Consider the following 21,435-nt stretch of genomic DNA (forward strand, 5'->3'; position numbering starts at 1 on the left):
AGCCTTATCCACATTGGGAAGGACGTCCATTAATTGATCTGCATGTGATTAATGAGCACTGACAAGAATTGTGGTGTTCTCCAGTCAAGGGATGTCCTTGAGCACGTGGGTGATCTATTCGAAACTGTTGATATTGTCGGTGGTAAATCCTGAAGTCAATCAGTTGTCATCATTCATCCAAATTCCCCGACAGGCAAGGTTCTGACGATTGTGTCATCTATCTAAGCATGTATAGTTTCATATATCAATGTGACGATAATCATCTGTTGCTCCCGATGGCTAAGTGAGAAGTGAAATCACATCCTCATGGCAAACATAATGTTTAGCTTTAACAGCTCCCTCAGAGCTCTGATCTTGGTGCTGCTCACGGCTTGCACCGTCTTAGCCAACGTCAATGACCCAGCCAAGAATCAAACACCCTACCACAAAGGCTTCGCCCTATTCCGCAGCTCCAACATGCGCAACGCAGACAAGCTTCCAAACGGCGTTGGTTTCCATTCATTCAGGATCCCCGCTGTAGTTACTACAACTACCGGCCGCATCCTCGCATTCGCCGAAGGTCGGCGGCACAACAATCGTGACTACGGAGACGTCAATCTTGTCTGCAAGCGCACCAAGACCACCAACAGCCACGGTGAGAGCCCCAGTGACTGGGATGCCCTCCGAGAGGTGGTCGGAAAGGGAGATGGCACTTGGGGAAATCCCACGCCTGTGGTTGACGGAAGCACGATCTACCTGTTCCTAAGCTGGAACCACGGCGCCTACAGCCAAAACGGCGGTGATACCCTCCCCAGCGGAAAGAAGACAAAGAAGATCAACAATTCTTGGGAGGGAAGACGTCATATCTTCCTCACCCAGAGCGCCGACGACGGCAAGACTTGGTCTGAACCTGTGGATATGACGAAGCAGCTCACACCTGACGGATGGTCATGGGATGCTATCGGTCCCGGAATCGGCATCACTCTCTCCTCTGGTGAGCTCGTCATTCCCGCTCAAGGAAGAAACATCATCGGCCGTGGCAAGCCCGGCAAGCGCACATGGTCCTACCAATCCCTCAAAGGTGCCGGATCTGAAGGCACAGTCGCCCAAACCCCTGACGGAAAACTCTACCGAAACGACCGTGCCTCTGACGATGATGAATACCGTAAAGTCGCCCGAGGCTCTCTGTCTGCATTCAGCCCCTTCGTCCTCGACAAGGGTCTCCCAGACCCTGCCTGCGAAGCATCCACTCTCCTCTACAACAAAAAGGACGCCAACGGACCAGCGCGCACGCTCTTCATGAACTCTGCGCACAAAAGCAGCCGGAGACACATGCGCGTACGGATCAGCTACGACGGTGATGCGAACAAGTTCAACTACGGAAGGAAGCTCTCTGATGCTCCCATCTCAGGTGTTGGGTTTGAGGGCGGCTACTCGAGTTTGACCAAAACAGCGGATCGAAAGGTTGGTGCTTTGGTTGAGACAGACTTTTACCAGGCTGGAGGGTCGGAGAAGGATCATAGAGCGATAGTGTGGAGGAGATTCAATCTGAGTTGGATTTTGAATGGTCCAAATAATTAGAATACGTTAGACGTAGCTGTGATGGGAAAGGATCTTTATGGGTTGAACCGCTAGCGGGATGTTTGGCTCAGCATCGACTCTTGTTTATCTCTTCTGCTCTTGATTTCAATTATCTTCTTGAGACCTAAGATTGAGCTGCTTCAGGATAGTATTACTAGGTCTCGTTTATGCGCAACCCTCCGCCTGAGAGCTTTATCTTGACCCCTGTCCCGGCGCTGAACAACCACATTAGCCGCAACATGCCTTGATCAATCATGCCTTTGGAACTTAACTACCTGGCTTGACGTCGCATTCAGAAAGCAATTAAGAGGGTCAAACTCAAGGAGCAGCCCCTTCATCATGTCATAGTACTCAGTATCGCTTGCAGATAAAAACCCCAATCAATGCATCTCTCCACGCCCACAGCCCGTCGTTTCATGTCAGACGGAAATTTCCGCAAACAACGAATGTACACGCCGTTTCGAATAGCGAACGGATCTACATTCAGGTTCGGCCCGTCGCACAGAAACAAAGTTCCCCGTCTTTCCTGCAGAATCGGGGCTAATCTCCGAGATGTTTCACCAGTCCCCACATCCACCGCGATCCCATTCAAGCAATTGAGTAGCTTCCCAATCCGGTGGATTGGCGTAGGGCAAGACTTAACGTAGTAATCGGCATACTAGTCTCCCCGTCTTATTGTGCAAGAAGGAGTCTAGAATACCGGCAGTTGTGTTCTTCAGCTGCTCAAAGGGGAAGGCGTCTTGGGGAGGGATGACGGATTGTTTCTCAGGGTCCAGGTGGAAATGAGGGCCGAAGGTTCTTGTCCGCCTTTTGATATTGTACAGTACTAAGACTTGGGTACATAAAGGGTTTGTCCTGGCCTCTTGAGCCTAAACTGATTCTCATCAACCTCCTTCAACCCTCTTCAACTTCCCCTTTACAGAACAATGCTCACCATGAAGTTCACTCTCCTTGCCCTCTCTACCCTCACGGCCTCCCTCGCGGCCGCATACCCCATCACCGGCGACGACGTCAAGTGTCGCTCTGGCCCAGGCACCAGCTATGGAGTCAAGAAGGTGTTGAAGAAGGGCACCGACGTCACAATCACCTGCCAAACCGAGGGCACCAATATCAGCGGGAATACCATCTGGGATAAGATCTCGGATGGCTGCTACGTCTCGGACTACTACGTCAAGACGGGCTCCAATGGATACGTCAAGCCCAAGTGCGGCGGAGGTTGCTCTGCGCCGTCGTCTAACCAGGCTACCGTGGACCTGATTGGCGAGTTTGAGGGTTTCGTTCCTCATATCTGTCGGTGATGTCTTGCTCTTGGGGCTGTCAGGCGTACTAACCAGTTACAATAGACAAGGATGCTGCTGGCTATCCTACCGTAGGCTACGGTCATCTCTGCAAGAACTCCAAGTGCACTGATGTTAAATACCCAATCCCCCTATCAAAGGCCAACGGCAAGAAGCTTCTCGCGGATGACATGAGAGTAAGTCCATCTTAAAGTCCGTCTTCACATGTCAAATGACCAGTTCTGATATCATGATAGAAATTCGAGAAATGCATCGCCAAAATGGTCAGCAGCAAAGTCACCCTCAATAAAAACCAATTCGGTGCCCTGGTCAGTTGGTCTTTCAACGTCGGCTGCGGTGCCGCCGAGGGATCGCAGCTTATCAAGCGCCTCAATAAGGGCGAGAAGCCTAATACTGTGATTTCTGGGGAGCTGCCTAAGTGGGTTTACGCGGGCAAGAGGAAGCTCCCAGGACTCGTCCGTCGGCGCAATGCTGAGATTGCCTTGGCTAAGAAGGCGGCGAGCGAGAAGGCTCTTCCTGTGAAGTGCTAGATGGTTCCTTACCGCATCTGCTGCATAGGTTGAGTTTGTCAGGGACGGCTCTTTTATATTTGGTGACCATGAGGGAATAGTAAGCTTTGCAACAAAGCAGTCAGCCTATGCTTAGTAAGTAAAGGCTATTTGATATAGAAAGAAACTAGCATTATTTTATAAGTACATATGTATCCCGATATAAGGGAACTAAATATATTATTATTTTTTTATTATATTTCTTATTATATTTATAATAGTTTTATTATTCCTAAGATATATACTAATTATATTAGGTTTATATTAATAAGAAATACTAAGTATAGTCTAAGTAATAATAGTATAAGTTATATCTAAGAATATATTTAAGGTATTAAATATAACTAAGTTATATTAATAGCTAAGGTAATTATAATATTAATATATTTAAGTAAATATATTTTATATACTTTATAATAGCTTATAATTATAAGTTATAGTTTATTACAAGTTATATATCTAACTCTAAGCCTAAGCTAAGCTTATAATATATATTATAAGTTATTAGCTTTAATTAGCTTTAATTAGCTATACCTATAGAGGTATATATAACTATAGTTACTACTATAATAGCTTTCAGAAAGCTAGTCTAAGCGCGGGACTAAGGGCCTTTAAGAAAGGCCTTCTTCTTAGGTTTATTATTATTAATTACTAAGAACTTTAACCCTAGTTTTATAATTAATTAGTTAGGTTAATAAAAAGATTATTTAATAATTATTAAATCTAGCTATAATACTACTCTTATTAATATTAATACCTATTGGCTTATATGGGCCAAGGCCTAGGCGAGCCAACCTAGCAAGCTAGGTTGGCCATAAAATTGTGATATAGCTATAAAATTATGATATAAACCCCGCACTTGGTGATATCCTTATTTTCATATAATTACCACTTATTTTAGCTATATTTCACGATACTAACTGGTAAAAAATACCTCTCTTATATCTATCTTTATTATGCTAAGTAAGGCGAATCTTAAGGCCGCCTGGGAAGTCGTGGTATTATATGCGTGGTATACCTAGGGCCTCTATCATAGCACCTCTGCTAGTATAACTCAACCTCTCTTACTTTATGCCGCTAATATATATTACTCTGGGTCCTTTTTTGCCTCTATTTAGAGGATTATAAGAAGGCTAGAGACTAGATTTATCCCTGCCTAAGTTAATAGACTATAAGTCCTTATAGACAAAGAGGATAAAGCTATTATTGCTTTTATTATATAGATAGAAAGGTCTAGATTTCTTACTTTTAAAGCTGAAATTAAGAATACTACTATAACCCTCTATTAATATAGGAATCCTAATACTAATCTGATTAATAAGATATAGTATTCTCGCTTTTATACTAATTATCCTAAGCTTAAGTAAGTATTTCTTAAGGCTATAGAATAGTTTTATAAGTCCTAGGAAGCTAGTAGTTTTTATAACCTTTAATAGTAGTTTAAAAGCCTAACTAAGACTATCTAGAGTTATAAGATTAGCGCCTCTAAGTATTAAAATACTAATTAGGCTAATATTAAGATTAGGATCCTTAGGGAAAGCATTAAAATCCTTATTATATAAATAAAGCGAAGAATAAGAAAGTAAGTTCTTTTTCCTTCTAACCGCGAGATCTATACCCTTATCGGTATAGGTAGCGCTATAAGTAATATAATACTACTATGGCTTATCTTTAAGATATTTCTAACCTTAGATTAGGCATATATAGAGGCTGATCTTAATATTTACTTTGCCTAGTCTAATATAGCTTTCTCTAATAGCTAGATAACTCTTAAGTAGATAATATACTTTAATTAGTATTCTTAGGTAAAATCTTTTATAATAAAAAGTTATAGAGTAACTTTTAAGGAATAGTTTAGTTATAATAAGTTCCTTAGAGATCTTATATATAAGCATATTTAATATAATATTTTTCTTATCTTTTATACCCCTAATATAATAATTTAGCGCCTTATTATTTTTAATAGGTTTATAGGATATAAGGTCTTTAATATTAGAGAATATTATGCGAAATTCTATATTATTATAGCTTCTTTATTACTTTATTTTATATATATATTATAGCTAATAGATATTAGAGTCTTTTAGCTACTAAAAAATATATATTAAAAGTATCTCGCTAAGTAACTTTAAAAGGGAAATATCTCCTTCTTTTGTACTAACTTTGTCTATGGCTTTTAGGTAAATTATAAGTCTCTTTTAATATTAATATAATTACTAAGTTAAACCGCAAAATAGTAAGTCTTTAAGGAAGGATTTATTATATATAATATTATCTTAGGCTTTAAGAAGTTAGGTATCTATTTATTAAATCCTAAGCTAGCGATAATATACCTTGCTAAAAAGTAGCTTTAGGCGAAGTAAGCTATTAACTTAGCCTTTTTCTTACTCCTTCCTTATAACTCTTACTTCTAGACCGCTATAGATACCGCAAAATACCTCTTAGAGCGCTATAGCGATACCTTTAGCTCTCTAATGCATGCTAGACTCTGTTAGATATATAAGGTCGTCACGGAGGCTATAATCCTTGAATCTATAGTTATTACTTATATTAATAACTACTAGGCTCAAATTAAGAAGAGATATAATACTAAGAAAAGAGGGAAAAAAGTAAAGCTAATTAGTGACTTTAGTTATAATATTAGTCTATAGGAGATTTAAGAGTAATAAGAGGAAGTTATCGCTAAAACCTAATAGAAAGAGGAGAAGGCATAGGTCTAGTCCGCTTATAGCCTTATTATATAAGAAATAAAAAAGATAAAGGATCTTTAGCGGTAAGATAAAGAAATCATAGTTAATAGCGTGAAAAGAAAGGCATTATAGGCTTAGTAGCTAGAGTATATAAGGAAGGATATTAAGTATTATTCTATAGAGATATAATACTTAACTATATATTAGATCCTCTCCTAAAAGCCTAATAGTTTTATAATAAATATATAATTACTATAAGAAATTAATAAAGCTATTTATAACGCTAGTTTTGCCCTAAAACCCCTTAGCGTAATAGACTAGACTGCTCTCGCAAGAAGTAATAATAGCATTATTTTCTACCTTAATCTAGCTCTTACTAATAAAGAAAAAGAAAAAAAGAAAGAGAAAGATAATAAGGAACTCCCTTTATTTAAACCTCCTCCATATCCACTCAAGATACCCTCGTCACCGCCAGTTATAGCCTTATCGCCGCGGCTACCGTCTTTACTATCTAAACCCCCCTCTACGCTATGCCTAATATAGCCTTAACGCCACATATTAGGAATACAGAGGATTAAGAGCATTATCACAGAAGAAAGAGCCGCATAAAAAGCCAGCCCGGGGGGCTAAAAAGACAATCTCATAGCTAAATTTATATAGCGAAGCGTCTAAAAAGGCGACGGCCTTAGAGGCTTAGGCGGCGGCTTCTATTATAAATATCATTAATATCATCAATATCATCGCATTAGGCATCGCTAATTGCTTTAACTTACTCTTTTTCACCTTTAAAAATCACTCTCAATAGCTTCCAAAACTCAGAGGATAAAAAAGGCGGCTTTTCAAGGGGGAAATCAGGGCCCCACAATATATCACAATTTTATGGCTGTATCATAATTTTATGGCTGTATTACAATTTTATGGCCAACCTAGCTTGCTAGGTTGGCTCGCCTGGGCCTTAGCCCACATGAGCCAACGGGTAGTATTCTTAGGCTTAATCTAGCTATACTTATTCTTATAAATAGTAAAGTATTAATTAATAAAAGTTAAGGAAAATAATTAAACCTAGATACCTTTTAATATTTTTTATTTTATTTTTTATTAATAGATATTATTTTATAAACCTAGCTAGCTAGTATATACTAATAGGCCTTTCTCTATATTATTATTATACAAGGGTAGTAATAGTAGCACGAACTTGACTATAAGAAGGAGCATAGCCTAAGGCCTCTTATTCAAGTATCTAGATAACTAATCTAGACTCCTAAGCCTTAGATAATAACTAGGCAGGCTATATAACCTTAGACCTTAATGGTATGCATATTAATTAATTAGAAAGGGTAATCAGAGCTATACTATTCTTCTATCTAGCCTAGTTTTATAAGAGACTAATATCTATAATATCCCATATAGCATTAATAATATTATTCTCTATATAAGATATCTAGAGCCTTTTTAAGGCAATAAAGGCAGGCTAGTATAAGAAAAGATTTAAAAAAGCTTTAAGGAGGCTAGGTTATAAGGAAGGTATTTTAAGATATTTTATATTAGTGCTATATAATTATAGCATATATATAATTAAAAAAGTAATTTAATAATATTTAACTTAATAAGATTCTTAATAAAATAAATATTTTTTTAAGTTAATAGGTTTAATTGTAGGCAAGCACCATATAAGTAAAAATACATCTTCTATATTAGGAGACTTTTTTTACTATACAGTTAGTAGGTGCGTACGGCAGGTAGGTACTGCATGGTACCTAATTTCGCGACAAAAATTTAAACGCCCAGACTTAATACATTTTCTAGCTTCTTCTTTTCCATTTCTATAGATCACAGGATTAGTACACCTCAAAATTAACCGTCTTGCTAATACCTTGCTCTCTGTCTGTCCTCAAGCTGGATCTCCAAGGACGTCATTTGGGATGCTCCAGCTTCAAGGATGCGCTCCTGTGAGCTTGTGCGGCCAATGTTATTTCCACCTCCCTGGACCTTAACTATTTGCTGGTTTTGCGCCACAGAATACACCCCCTTCTTGGTATTTGAGATGAATTGTCTGGGACAACTTCTGGACGTTTGGGTTCGAGAGGAGGACGAATACGCCTGATCCGTGAACACCAATCTGGACGCGAGCATGTCAATGCTACGAGATAGAAATTAGTAAGCATATACTATGAGCATTTGTATGGCAGTGATGGGCTCAACTGACAACATGACGAAGGGGAAGAGGCATTCCATAGTGTAGGTGAATCGGTCCAGTTGGCTTGCCACATTCGTCGCGCTCTGCGCGGCAGCCTGAAAGGAATATGTGATAGCCCTCATGATGCCGATCACGGCGAGCAGAGCCAGACGAACCTCAGCGCTTCGCATTAAATATCGAAAGGGGCCGGCCTCAATGGCTGCATTTAGGGACGTGGATCTTGCGGAGGCGAAGACTGCTAGCAGGAAGTATGCGCTGATGCACTCCACCACGGCGATCGCGACGAAGTAGCCGATATGAAGCTTGTTGATGACTTTCTGATATGAATCATCTCCATCCAGGATTGATCTAACTCTCGTCACGGCGATCATTATTCTGAGAGCTGAAATTATAACCATAATGGTCCAAAATAAACTGGCAAAGACGTGCCAGCGGCCGTTTCTTAGCACACGGCTCAAGATCACGTAGCTATAGAATGAGAGTCCCGCTTCTTGGACCTTTTAACGCAATCCAACGTCAGCCAGAAATGCCCATACGTTTGAAACTTTGTTCAAATCGGGAAGTTCCCTACCAACCAAAGTAAGTCCGCAAATGCCGACGCCACGGCCTTGCCCTTGGTGGGGTTCCCTTCGGCGTAGAAGGCATAGTAGCACAGCCCGTTCGCGATGGCCCCGGCGGCAGACGTTATTATTGGAACAGCGGCTATCTGAGAAAACTTGGTGATGCTGCAGACGAGGAAGCCAAAGAGGATATTTGCGATTCCAATGGTGCTCAGGATGGACCAGCTGAGTTCGAAGTACACGGGGCCGGATGAGCTCGACATGGCGGCGTATATGGGAGCCGGAGCGGGGCAAAGGGAGAATGAGGAGACGGTTCAAGAGCAAAGGGGCGAGTTGGAAACATCAAGTAACAGGGGGAAGTTATGTATGCTGCCATCTGGCAGCTGTTAGTTTTGTCCGGCGCCCGCAAGCACTCCGTTAAACGGGGTTCCGACCAGCCTCGCCCGACGTTTGCCTGTAGTCATGCAACCATCGCGCAAATGGCGTGCGGCAAATACCGAAGCCGGGATATAGCTGACGGCCTACCCGTTGACCCTATCAGCCAGCCAAACGGTAGACGCCTGACTGGGGCGTTTCGGCTCCCCTCGGCCTGCCCGGCATTGAATAATGGTTGCGGGAAGTTCCGGCTCTGTTGTAAAGCCGGTCTGAACATTAGAATCTAGTCCACGAGGCCATCTCTGTTGCGCTAGCAATTAGAGTATTAACCTAACTAGGAATCGCTTAGGCCAGAATCTTCTGGATTGCTGCCGAGTGGACCACATGTTTCATCTCTCGTGTGGCCCGATAACTCTTGAGCATCGCGCCAAAGCAGCCACAATCAATGGCTGCGTCCGTTGCAAAGCCTCAACGAACCTTATCACAGTCGAGTTGGCATCCAGAAAGAGACCGCTTTCAAAGACGCGTACTGTGGGAACTGGCGCTCCCATGGGGACTACCCTGAATAGCAAAAGGGTCCTTGATTTGCCAAAATAGAGGTACTTCTGAACGGGGGGATTTCCACCCATTTAGAAGTCACTTCATTATGAGAATGATATGTGATATTTGCGACCGAGGGATGTTTTATGCAAAATTTCATTTGACATATTCTTCCTCCTCTTTGGGCACCACAAATTCGCCCCAGCGGCCATGATACAATCTTCAGCTGTTATTTCCAATCCATAAGCTTTTAATACCCCTCAGCTGCCGCAAGACTTCGCGGCGGTCACGACTTTGGCGTCGAGGGAATTAAAATGCAGCAAATGAGAGGTACAATATCCCCCACCTAAATTTGGCTATGCCAAAAGTCCCAACAATTCTGGGAGGCATCCGGCGCTTGTCAACATTGTCGCGCTTAGATCGTTGCCGGAGACAGCTAGGTACTATGTATCAGGGCTAATCTCAGGGTCAACCAGAGATTTAATAGTCACTATTTCTCATCAAGGTCCTCTATCCTAACAGTTATTTCACCAGGCTCAGAACCTCGAGCCCGAAAAGACATCGGCATTGGTAAAATGGCGGTGATTGACAAATGATGTCGTCATGCTCTCGTAGTTTTGGTGACTCCCAGCGTCTCACGCGTGAGCTGCCAGCTCTCAAACAAAGCGTGAACTTTCGTTATCTCGCGCTTTAGGCCCTGATCATGAACAGGGGTCAAAATGAACCCGGTTTTTAGGTGAGATATCTTATCGCATAAAATTAACGCAGCTACTATCTTTTACCTAAAACCCCGTTATATTTATAACTATTCCTTAATAGGCGATAGCCCTAATCGCCTTCCCTACCTATTAGAAGCTTGTAATAAAATTATTATAGCTATACTATTAAGAAGGTAAATATGTTACCTTTAGAGCTTAATTTAAATATCTTTAGACTTAATTTTTAAGAAAAAAAGAATTATTTTTATATTTTTTATAAAAAAATATACTTAATTTAAAGAGATATTACTCTTAAGAGCTTATTAAAAGTTTAAGAAATAATCTTAGTTATTATTAATTATATAAAAAATATATTAGCTATTATTTATATATCTTAATAATCTTAATATATAATTAATTATATTAAAGCTTAATAATAGCTAAAATTAAAAATAATTAATAAGTAGATTTTATATTTTCTTAAGAAATTATTAAAAGCCTAGTAAAATAATTTTATAAATATTTATAAGAAAAAAATACATAAGAATATATTAATAAGCTTTATTTTTAGCTTTAAAATAAAATAAAGAAATTAAAGTTAGTTTTATAAAATAATAAAAAATAAGATATAAAACCAAAAGGACTTTTAGTATATTTTTTAGAAAGCTTATAATGTATTAAGAAGGAAATATAATACAAGGATTAAACATATTAATTTTAGCTAAAAGAATAAAAAAAAATAAATAAAGATTTTTATAATAAGGTTATAGAGCTATAATAAAGGGATTTCTTATTAATTTATATATTATAATAGACTTATAAGAAAAAATATTTATAAATAACCTATTAATAAGATATTTTATTACTATAATACATAATAAGATAATCTAAGTAACTTATAACTTAAAAGGTATAATAGAAAGTAATAATAAAAATATTATAATAATTAATAATAATAATAAGAAAGTTAAAAAAAATAAGAAAAATAAAAAAAATAATAAAGGTAATAAAAATAATAATAAAATAAATAATTTAATATAAAATTAACTTCTTAATTTTTTATAACTTTTTAATTTTTTAATTCTTAATACTTTATATAAAGAAAAATCTTTATTATTACTAGCTATAATATCTTTAATATTTATAAAAGGGTTATTTTTTTTATTATTATAGCTATAGCAGTAATAATATAGCGCTATATTAAGGTATTAAATGCCTTTCTAAGTAATAATAAAAATAAATAAAAAAAAATAAAAGATTAATTATAGTAGTAGAACTAAAGGAGCTACTTTATAATAATTCTTAAAAAAACTTATTTATTATAGTATAAGTAGCTAAGTTAAAAGACCTAGAGAAAGTAATTATTAATTACCTAGAGGTTATTAAAGAGTTAAAAAGTATAACTTATATTATAAGAGCGATTTTAGTATTTAAAGAAATAAGAAATATAATAATATAAAATATATTAAGTTTAAAAAAAATAAAAGAGGCTTAGGTTAAGAGCTAACTTAGCCTAGTAAAATAAGGTTATATAGTTATTATACTTAGAAAATAAAGCTTACTAATATGATATTTATTAAAATAACTTTTTCTTAGTAAATTAACCTAAATTTAAATATCTTATTATTAATTATAATTAAGTTATTATAAGACTAATTTTATAGTTTAAATTACCTCTTATTACCTTTAGCTATATTATTAGTTTTTTCTTTATTTATTTTCCTTAACCTTATTATTTTTATTACCCTTATTATTTTCTTTATTATTATTACTTTTCTCGCCTTAGCTGCTTTTATAGCGCTATTAATATTTAGCCTTTTATTTTTATTTTTTTTTATATAATCTTATAATCTTACTAAGTTATTTTAATAATTATATTATTTAGCCTAATTAGGGATTACCTTAATATAAAATTATTTATATACCTCTTAGTTATATTTATTATTTCTTAAGTAACAGAGAAATTATTTAGATATATTAAAAGGTTAAGATTATACTTACTAGGCTCTATATTATTTACTAAAAAGAAATTCTATAGACTTATAACTATAAGTATAATATAATATTAAATCTTTAATAAAATATTTTATAGTATTATATCTTATAATTTTAAATTTCTTTTTAACCTAATTAAAGATCTATTTAATAATTATATAAAGCTAGGTATAATAAAAGTTATATATCTCTTCTAGGTGCTATAGCTATTAGATAATTATTTCTTAATCTTAAAAATAATATTTTATTTCTAGAAATAAAATTAAGATATTAATATTAGAGCTAAAGCTAATATTAGTAATATAAAATTATATTAATAAGATTTATAGGTTAATAATCTTTATTATATATATAAGTAAGGAGTTATTAATAAATCCCTTAGCGCCTATAATTATATATATATAAAATCCCTTAAAGTTAATTACTATAAGAATATTTTATAAGATATTATTTTTTTTAATTAATATTTCTTTTATTATTAATTAATAAAAATATTTCTTATTATTAAGAAAACTATTATTATTAAGTAAGTAAGTAATTTTTTTATTTTTTTATATTTTTAAATATTATTTCTAATAATAAATAAGATTATAAATAGCTTTTAATTACTTTTTTTTATTACATTTAAATTAAATTATAAAAATTAATATAATTATTATACCTCTTACCTCTAAAGGTAACCTAAAGCCTATAGTAACTCTTAGCTAATATAATATATAATAATAATAATCCTTATACACAAAGATATAATTAAGATAATTAATTCTTATATCCCCGGCTAGGAATAATACTAGATTAATGAAAGCATATCCCCTTATTTATCTAATAGGAAAATTTAAAGCATGATTTATTTTGACCCCTGTTCATGATCGGGGCCTTAGCCTCCGCTTGGCCCTACTAGGTCAAAACGGTCCAGTCTCAGCCACTACTGATTCTCCTCCCTCGCCTCCGAGACCAATCGTGGGCCAGAGGCTGGAACATGTGAGCGGCATGGTGTGTCGCACAGCAAGAGATCCCAGATGGCGACGTGGAACGGAGGCTACGGAGATGATATGTTAGAGGGGCCCGCTTCTCTCAAACAAAGCCTACCCTTGGAGTGTTTTGGCATATTGTTCCAGAAGCAAAGGTATTTCAATATTTATTCGACAATCTCTACACGACCGATATGTTTTGCTAAGGGATCAAACCAAGTCAGCACACACTTACACGCTCACCCTAAATTCAATCAGCCTCATCAGCCTCATCAACAATATGCACGCCTCCAAGGTGATCCCGACTCAGCCGAAAAAGGTCATTTATATCGATAGCATCGCCAGTCTCTCCGATCCTCTCTCGTCTATGTCATCTATCTTCTACCTCGCCTCCCTTTTAACCATGGCTTATCAAGTGCGGATACCACTGCCCTCCGTCTAGGATCGCCTACTCACCCTCTTGCACATAATATCGCCACCCTTAAGGATAGAGGAGCAAATAAGATCAGACCCATTCAGTGGATGTACTCGCGAGGAGCTTCTTGATTCTTTTATTTACTTCTTGAGTCCCGCGCTTAATGGCATGGCTAGTATGCTCGAGCTCCTATCCGCCGTGGACGCCTTTTCACGACCTGAAGATTTTTAATAATTTTAGACCCTAGAACGAAGCAATTTAACCAAGGACTTCACTAAAAGGGGGGATCATTGCGGGGAATGTAGGGTTATGATGTCCCCTTTCTTAAGTCCTTTGTCAAGGACTTATGCTTTTATTAGTGCCTGGGGACGCCGAAGTCGGCGGCTATGTGTAGTGGGATAAGTGTGACGATCGGATTATTCCCAAGGAATAAACCAGTCATGCTAGGTTTATATTAGCAGGAAGTGCTAGGCATAATCTAAGCAATAGGGGTAAAAGTCACATCTAGTAATATGCTTAACGTATTAAGTATAACTAAGTTATATTAATACCTAAGGTAGCTGGTATATAAGAAAATGCAATAAATATATTCTATATACTTATGTAGCTTACCTAGACTGACCATGAATTAGAACGATGTGGTTCCTAGTTCGCGGCGGTCCTAGACCGACATCGTTCTAGTATAGCGTCGGTCCAGCGCTTGATAGGTGCGTTAGGTCTGTGGATTTGTGGAGACCACGTGACGTAACCGCGAGGGTTGTAATTATAAGGATGAGAAACATTTCACCGTCTCAAGGAAGGGCGAGGATGTCTAAACAATAATGCTAAGGCGTATCTAGATGATGGTTTAATAATGACCGTCATGGCAATTTCTTCTGCGACTTAGACTCTGGCGTGTGCCCATCTGATGAGTTTACGACTTTTTTTCTTCTTGGGGGCGGGGGTTTGGGGGGAGGGGAGGGGCGCTTTTACCTCTTCGTTCGTCGAGGCATAACAGTCCTTCGGACTAAACAATTAATGATTAAAACTTAATTAATCCTTGCCAACCTTCATTCGGATAATAAGTCCCAGCCTAGGATTTAGATTCATTAAATCGTTAATTACTATGATTAATTACATCACTAACTAGTTGCTAAGAGGTCTAAGTTCTATGCCTCTATGAGGAGCACGGCTCATTACACAATGTCCATATCCCAGCCACCAGCCGATCGGGGGCCCCATAGGGACATAGGTACCCGTGCTCTAAAATCTCATAGGTACCCATAGGTATTATCTAAGCGTAGATGCGCTTATACTGCGATAATTATAATGAGATATAGCTATAGGCTTATATAGATTAGGTTAACTAATAAGGAGGGATTATAGCTAAATTAGTATATTAAGTAGCCCTATGAGGATGTTCTAGGAGTAATAAATTCTATTACTACTATTATTACTCTTATTATTATAACTATAGGGCTAAATATAATGCCTATTACTTTTTAATATCTTTCTTATATATTCTCTTTATTTCTCTTAGCTCTTATTTACTTAAAAAAAAAGTATTACTATTATCTTATTAGTTACTTTAATATTAAAATAATTATTTTTTAACTTATTATAATTAAGATTATGACGATCGTGTGTATTCCCAAGGGATAAACCGGTCGTGCTAGGTTTATATTGGCAGATAGATTAGTCGCGCTATATTTAAATAATGGGGGTTATTACGTCTAGTAATGTGCTCAAAGGTATTAAGTATAACTAAGTTATATTAATAGCTGAGGTAGCTATTATATAAGAAAGTGTAATGAGTATGTTTTATATACTTTATATGATAAGGCGGATTATAATGGATTATGACTTGCAGGGCCTGAGCCGTTATGATCTTACCTGCTGGATTAGAGGGGATTATAGCCTGTAGGGCGTGATCTATCTTGATCCTTTCTTAATTAGTAAGATAATATAGGTCCTTTTGGTTATGTGGCCTAGAGGTTACTTAGGTCGTGATATAATATCTCCCCTCTGTTAGTCTTATCCCTAAGGCTATATCTATGACCTTAGTTATTTTATGTATATATATTAATCTTTAACTTATAAAAATTTTTTACTAATATATCTAATTATCTTACTTTTTCTAAGAAGCGGTTAGCTATTATTAAACTAGGTGATATTATTAACTATTTTAGATTTAAAATTATGTCTTATTTATTTTATTATTCTTATAGCCTTTATTATATAGCCTTACCTAAGAAATTAGATCGCTATAGAGAGTATACTTATTATAGTCTTTCTTATGATATATTGATGAATATTTTTAGTGCTTATTTATATATTTTTACCTATGGGGTTTTTTATTATTAATATTCTTTCTTAGTAAATTATATCTACTAGGAGTCTAATTATCTAGATTCTAAAGAAGAGTATATTAAAGAGGATTTTTTATATCTATAGCGGGAGGTATAAGAGGCTTAAGCGAGGGTAGATAAAGTTTTAGCTTATTTAACTTAGCTTTATCGCTAGAAATATTAATTATGCACTAAGGGTATTAAGATAGCTATCTAGGGATTTTATTTCTTAGATAAGCTAGAGGTAACTAAGAAGGCAGAGTTAGAGGCTATAATCGCCGCGTAGTCTATAGGTGCCGTGGATATTATTAACTAGAGTGCTATTGGCCTTAAGTTTGTTTCCCCTTCTGATATTATTAATAGAAGTTTTTTAGAAGGTATTATATATTAGTAAGGTATTCTAGGGGTTCTTATATGTTTTTAGAGTTAGGGTAGTCTTTTTATTTAATAAAATATATTATTTTACTATTAATTTTATTTATATTAAGAATGGCTTTTATAATATATTTTTCTAATTTATTAATTTTGGTTTTTGGTTTATTTTTAGTCTTAACTTAGATAGTGTTTTTTATTAATTTAAGTAATAAAATATAAATAATTAGATAGAGCTTAACTTTTAGTAATAAGTCTAGTTTATAATTATTTTCTAAGATTTTTTATTTTATTTTATAGGGTTTAATATATTTATAATTAAGTTTTTTATTTTATTATTTTATTTTAATATTTTTTATTGCGAAGTAGACTATATCTCCCTCCGAGAAGATTAGTCCTTTAATTCTTTTCTTATTAGTATAATTTATTATTTTATTTCTAATAAATTTAAGTTTTATTTTTATTTTTTTATATAGGTTATATAATTAATCGCTAATAAGGATTGCTTTAGGGTTAATAATTATATCTCTTATTTATTAATAGGCATCTAGGGTAAATCTAAAATTAGTATAAGCTAGTATAATCTTTATGCTTTTATTTATTGCTATATTATAGGCTAGCTATATAGCTAGTAACTTCTTAACCTAATTAGTTTATTTATAGTTAATATAGTATTAGAGATATTATTTTAGTATTTAATTTATGCGCTTTATTTACCTATTTATCTCCTTATAGTATATAATAGAGAGTTTATAGTTAATTCCTAAATATCCTATGAGGCTTTGCTAGAATTTTAAAGCGAATAGTAGTCCTTAATCTATAATAATTTTAAGTAGTATGCTATATATTTTAGTGATATAAAAATAAAAAAAGTAGGCGAATTCTTTAGCTATTATTAATTCTCTATAGGGTATAAAATAGGAAAATTTCATAAGTCTATTTATAATAATAAGAATACTATTATAAAAGTTTTTAGTAGCTAGTTCTTTTAATAGGGGTAATTTAATAATAAAATCTATAGTAATAAAGTCTTATAGTTATTATATAACTAGGAGTAGTTATAACTTCCTATAAGGTTTATAGTATTATGCCTTAGTTTTTATATAAAAGTTATATTATTTAGTGATTATTATAATTATTTTCTTTATATTAAGAAAGGTAAATATTATCTTAACTTATTCTAGGGTTTTATTAATTTCTTAGTATTTATATAATAAGTAGCTATGTATTTTATATATAAGTTTATAGCATAGTTTATCTAGGACTTATTATTTATTAGTCTTCTTATTATCTAGGAGTTATTTATTATACTATTAGATTTATTCTAGGAGTAGATTACCTTATTCTACTATATAGGTAGCTACATTGACTTAATAGGGTATCCCTATGACTCTATCCTATTTATAGATTAATAGCTTTTACGCTAATAATTAGTAGTATTTTTTGCATTAATATATCTTTCTTTCTATCCTACTCCTAAGGTTATGATTATTATAGTATTATTATATAGCTTAGGTTATTTCTTTTAGGTTACCATAGTATATAACTTAGTGATAGTAGTAATTAAAGATAGGTTAGAGTGCTTTATTAGGGATAAAAATCTTCCCTTTATAGGTCTAAACTTTATCGCTTTATTATTAGTATCTTAGTGTATAATTAATAAAGTCTATAACTAGTTATTTATATTTTCTAATAAGTATAAGGTATTTTAATAGAGGTATTAGTTTTTATATTTATTTAATAAACTTCTACTTAAGGTATCTTTTTATAGTAAAGTATAGTAGTTATTCTTTAGCTTTGATCTTTCTAGTATCTAGGTTAGGTCATTAGCTAATAGTATTAGCTCGGTTGTTTTTTATCCCTTTGATATAAATAATAATATAATTAAACTCTAAAAGGTATTTAATATATTATAGTTATTATTTGCTAAGTTTTTATATTTTCGCGAAGTAAGTAATATTTTTATAATCTATATATACCTTAATTTAGTATTTACCTCTAAGGAAATAATATTAAAATTCCTTAAAAATATTAATAATTATAAGGAATTCTTTATTATAAATAGGGTAATTAAGTTCTACTCTATATAGCTTATAGGAGTAGAATATGATTAAGTATAAAAATCTTTTATTATTTTATTATTTAATTTAAGCTCTTAGCATAAAGTCTAAGGTATTTATCTTAAGTTCTATTAGTCGGGATAGATTAAATATCTTAAGTATTAGTTTACTTAAGATAAGTTCTTTAATTATATAAAAGACTTCTCGCGCCTTATTCTTAAATATAAATATTTTATCCTTCTTTATGAGATTAATTAGTAATACTATGATTTTCTTAAATTATTTAAGGAATTTATAGTAGTAATTAGTAAAACTAAGGAAGGCTTATACTTCCTTAATATTGGTTAGTTCCTTTTAGTCCTTAACTACTAAGACCTTCTTAGGGTCTATATATATCTTATTATAAGAGATAATATATTTAAGAAATTCTACCTCTAAGGTATAGAACTTACTTTTCTTAAGTTTTATTAATAAGTTAGCGTCTTATAGTATTTATAATACCTTATAGATATATTTTATATATTTTTCTTTTATTTTAGAGAAAATAAGGATATTATCTAGGTAATATATAATAAATATATCTAGGTATTTTTATAATATATTATTAATTATTTATTAGAATATAATAGGTATATTAATAAGTCTAAAAGGCATAATAAGGTACTTAAATAGTTTATATTTAGTATGAAAAGTGGTTTTCTACTTATATCCTTCTTTAATCTAAATAAGGTTATAGGCTCCTTTGAGGTTAAGCGCTATAAAGTATTTTATTCTAAATAATCGATCCTTTAGCTTACTAATAAGGGGTAGTGATATATAATCTTTAATTATAATAGCATTAAGTATCTTAAAGTTAATATAAAAGCAGAGCTTTTTATTCTTTTTTAAGATAAATATAATAGGGTATTTAATAGATAACTTGCTTTTCCTAATATATTCTTTTTATAGTATTTCTTTAATATATTTCTTTAATATTAGTAGTTATGCTATATTAAGTAGATAGAGTTTATTAAAACTAGGTTACTTCTTATTAATAAATTTAATTTCTAAATCATAGTATATATATAGTAGTAGGCCTATCTTAAGTTTTTCTATAAAGAGTTTCTTATAGATCTAGTATTAGAGTAAGATATTCTTAAGTTATTTATCCTCTAATATCTTCTTAATTTACTTAAGGTTTTCTTTTAATTAATAGAATTATTATATAATGCATATAATTATTTACTAGTTCTATTATTTCTATCTATTATAGTATTTATATTATATCCCTTTAGGTAAAGAGGTATCTTATATTTGCCTCTTTCTAACTTCTCTAGCGTCCTTAATAGAAATTTAAGATCTTATATTGTTTCCTAAGTTATTATTTATTATAGAGGGTATCTTATTATTAAAAGAAAGTACCTAGCTAGTCCTCTAGTCGAAATATAGGTTAAATCAGCATAACTATAGGTACTTAAGTACTAGGTTATAGCCTTCTATAGGTATAATATTAAATAAGATTTCTTAATTCTTTCCTTTAATAAAAACCTTAAGGTAATTAATCTTATTATTAATAACTTTGTTATTATAATTAAATTATTTCCCTTTGAGGTTAATTATTATATATAGCTTTGCCTTATACCTCTATAATAGCTAGAGCTTATTCGCTATCCTTAGGTCAAAAAGGTTCTACTTAGCTCTGCTGTCTACTAAAGCGTATAGCTATTTTCCCTTGATTTATACTAGTATTTCAAAGTATCTTAGGTTAGCACCTCTTTTTATAGTACATAGGGCCCTTCATAGCATTATTAGCTGTTCTTCTGCCTATGGCCCTTTTATAGGTAGGTTTCTTAGTTTTTTAATAGTACATAGCTAGTATAGTTATACTTATAGTTATTATTATTATATACTTTATAGTTATATATATTATCCTAGCTATATAGCTAGTCCTAGTATTATTATTCTTATTTCTATCTTAGGTCTTTTTTATCTTCTAACTAGGTTATTAGTTACTAGTCTTTTAATTCTTCTTATTCCTCCTAGCTAACTTGCTTTTACTAGTCTTTGACCTTATAAATAATCTACTTATGCTTTTAGATAGCCTTATATAGTTCTTTCTTATACTTAGCATATATAATGCCGATAGTATTATACTAGTAGAATACCTAGTATCTCTCTATCTTATATTATATATAGGGGTTATTATTTAATTATACTAATAGGGCGATAGGAAAGTAGTTTTATTCTTACTTCTCTTCCTAATATTCTTTATATTAATAGTATTAATAGGATATCTATAAGATACTAGGGTATTTCCTATATGTTAGGTATATCTATATATTGTCTTATAGGTTAAAGGGTACTTCTCGGTATTATAGGTTTTTAGCTAATTCCCTATAGTAGGCTCTAATATAGATTTCTTACTTATATATAATATTTATATATTCTTATGCTATCTAGATATACCTTTCCTATAGGCTGTTCTAGTATTAATTACTATTTTCGTTATATAGCTATGGGTAGTTTTCTTTTATTTATAGCTCTTTATTGCTTTTCTAGTGCTTTTATTATTAGGAGTATCCTTTATGTAGTTCCTTTTATAGTCTCTAGGCGTCCTATTTAAACTTAGTTTAGTTTATACTACTATTACTTACTTTAGCGGTCTAATCGCTGCGTAGTAGCTTATTATATTAGTCTATTTTCTATTATTTATAGATTTTATTATATTCTTATAATGCCTTAACTTAGTATTAGGGGCATAGGGTATAGTTATATTATATGGGATTATCCTATCTATAGTCCCTTTGGTAGATTATAGCGGGTATTAAAACTTATTCCTTTCTTTTATAT

General features: G+C 33.3%; 3 protein-coding genes across 3 annotated transcripts; 2 read left to right on the forward strand and 1 right to left on the reverse strand.

Moving 5' to 3' along the window:
• Positions 1 to 318: 318 nt before the first annotated feature.
• Positions 319 to 1,560, forward strand: NCS54_01199400 (Sialidase domain-containing protein; the record flags this gene model as incomplete). Its single annotated transcript, XM_053157247.1, has 1 exon — positions 319 to 1,560. The coding sequence occupies one exon, from the start codon at positions 319 to 321 to the stop codon at positions 1,558 to 1,560; it is 1,242 nt and encodes a 413-aa protein (XP_053013222.1).
• A 935-nt stretch (positions 1,561 to 2,495) lies between these two features.
• On the forward strand, positions 2,496 to 3,388 carry NCS54_01199500 (Lysozyme; the record flags this gene model as incomplete). Its single annotated transcript, XM_053157248.1, has 3 exons — positions 2,496 to 2,850; positions 2,904 to 3,034; positions 3,095 to 3,388. The coding sequence occupies 3 exons, from the start codon at positions 2,496 to 2,498 to the stop codon at positions 3,386 to 3,388; spliced, it is 780 nt and encodes a 259-aa protein (XP_053013223.1).
• A 4,574-nt stretch (positions 3,389 to 7,962) lies between these two features.
• On the reverse strand, positions 7,963 to 9,116 carry NCS54_01199600 (Hypothetical protein; the record flags this gene model as incomplete). Its single annotated transcript, XM_053157249.1, has 3 exons — positions 7,963 to 8,236; positions 8,303 to 8,790; positions 8,865 to 9,116. The coding sequence occupies 3 exons, from the start codon at positions 9,114 to 9,116 to the stop codon at positions 7,963 to 7,965; spliced, it is 1,014 nt and encodes a 337-aa protein (XP_053013224.1).
• Positions 9,117 to 21,435: the final 12,319 nt, after the last annotated feature.

Source organism: Fusarium falciforme, chromosome 10, assembly GCF_026873545.1.
Source record: "Fusarium falciforme chromosome 10, complete sequence".
In the NCBI taxonomy this organism is placed as follows: Eukaryota; Fungi; Ascomycota; class Sordariomycetes; order Hypocreales; family Nectriaceae; genus Fusarium; species Fusarium falciforme.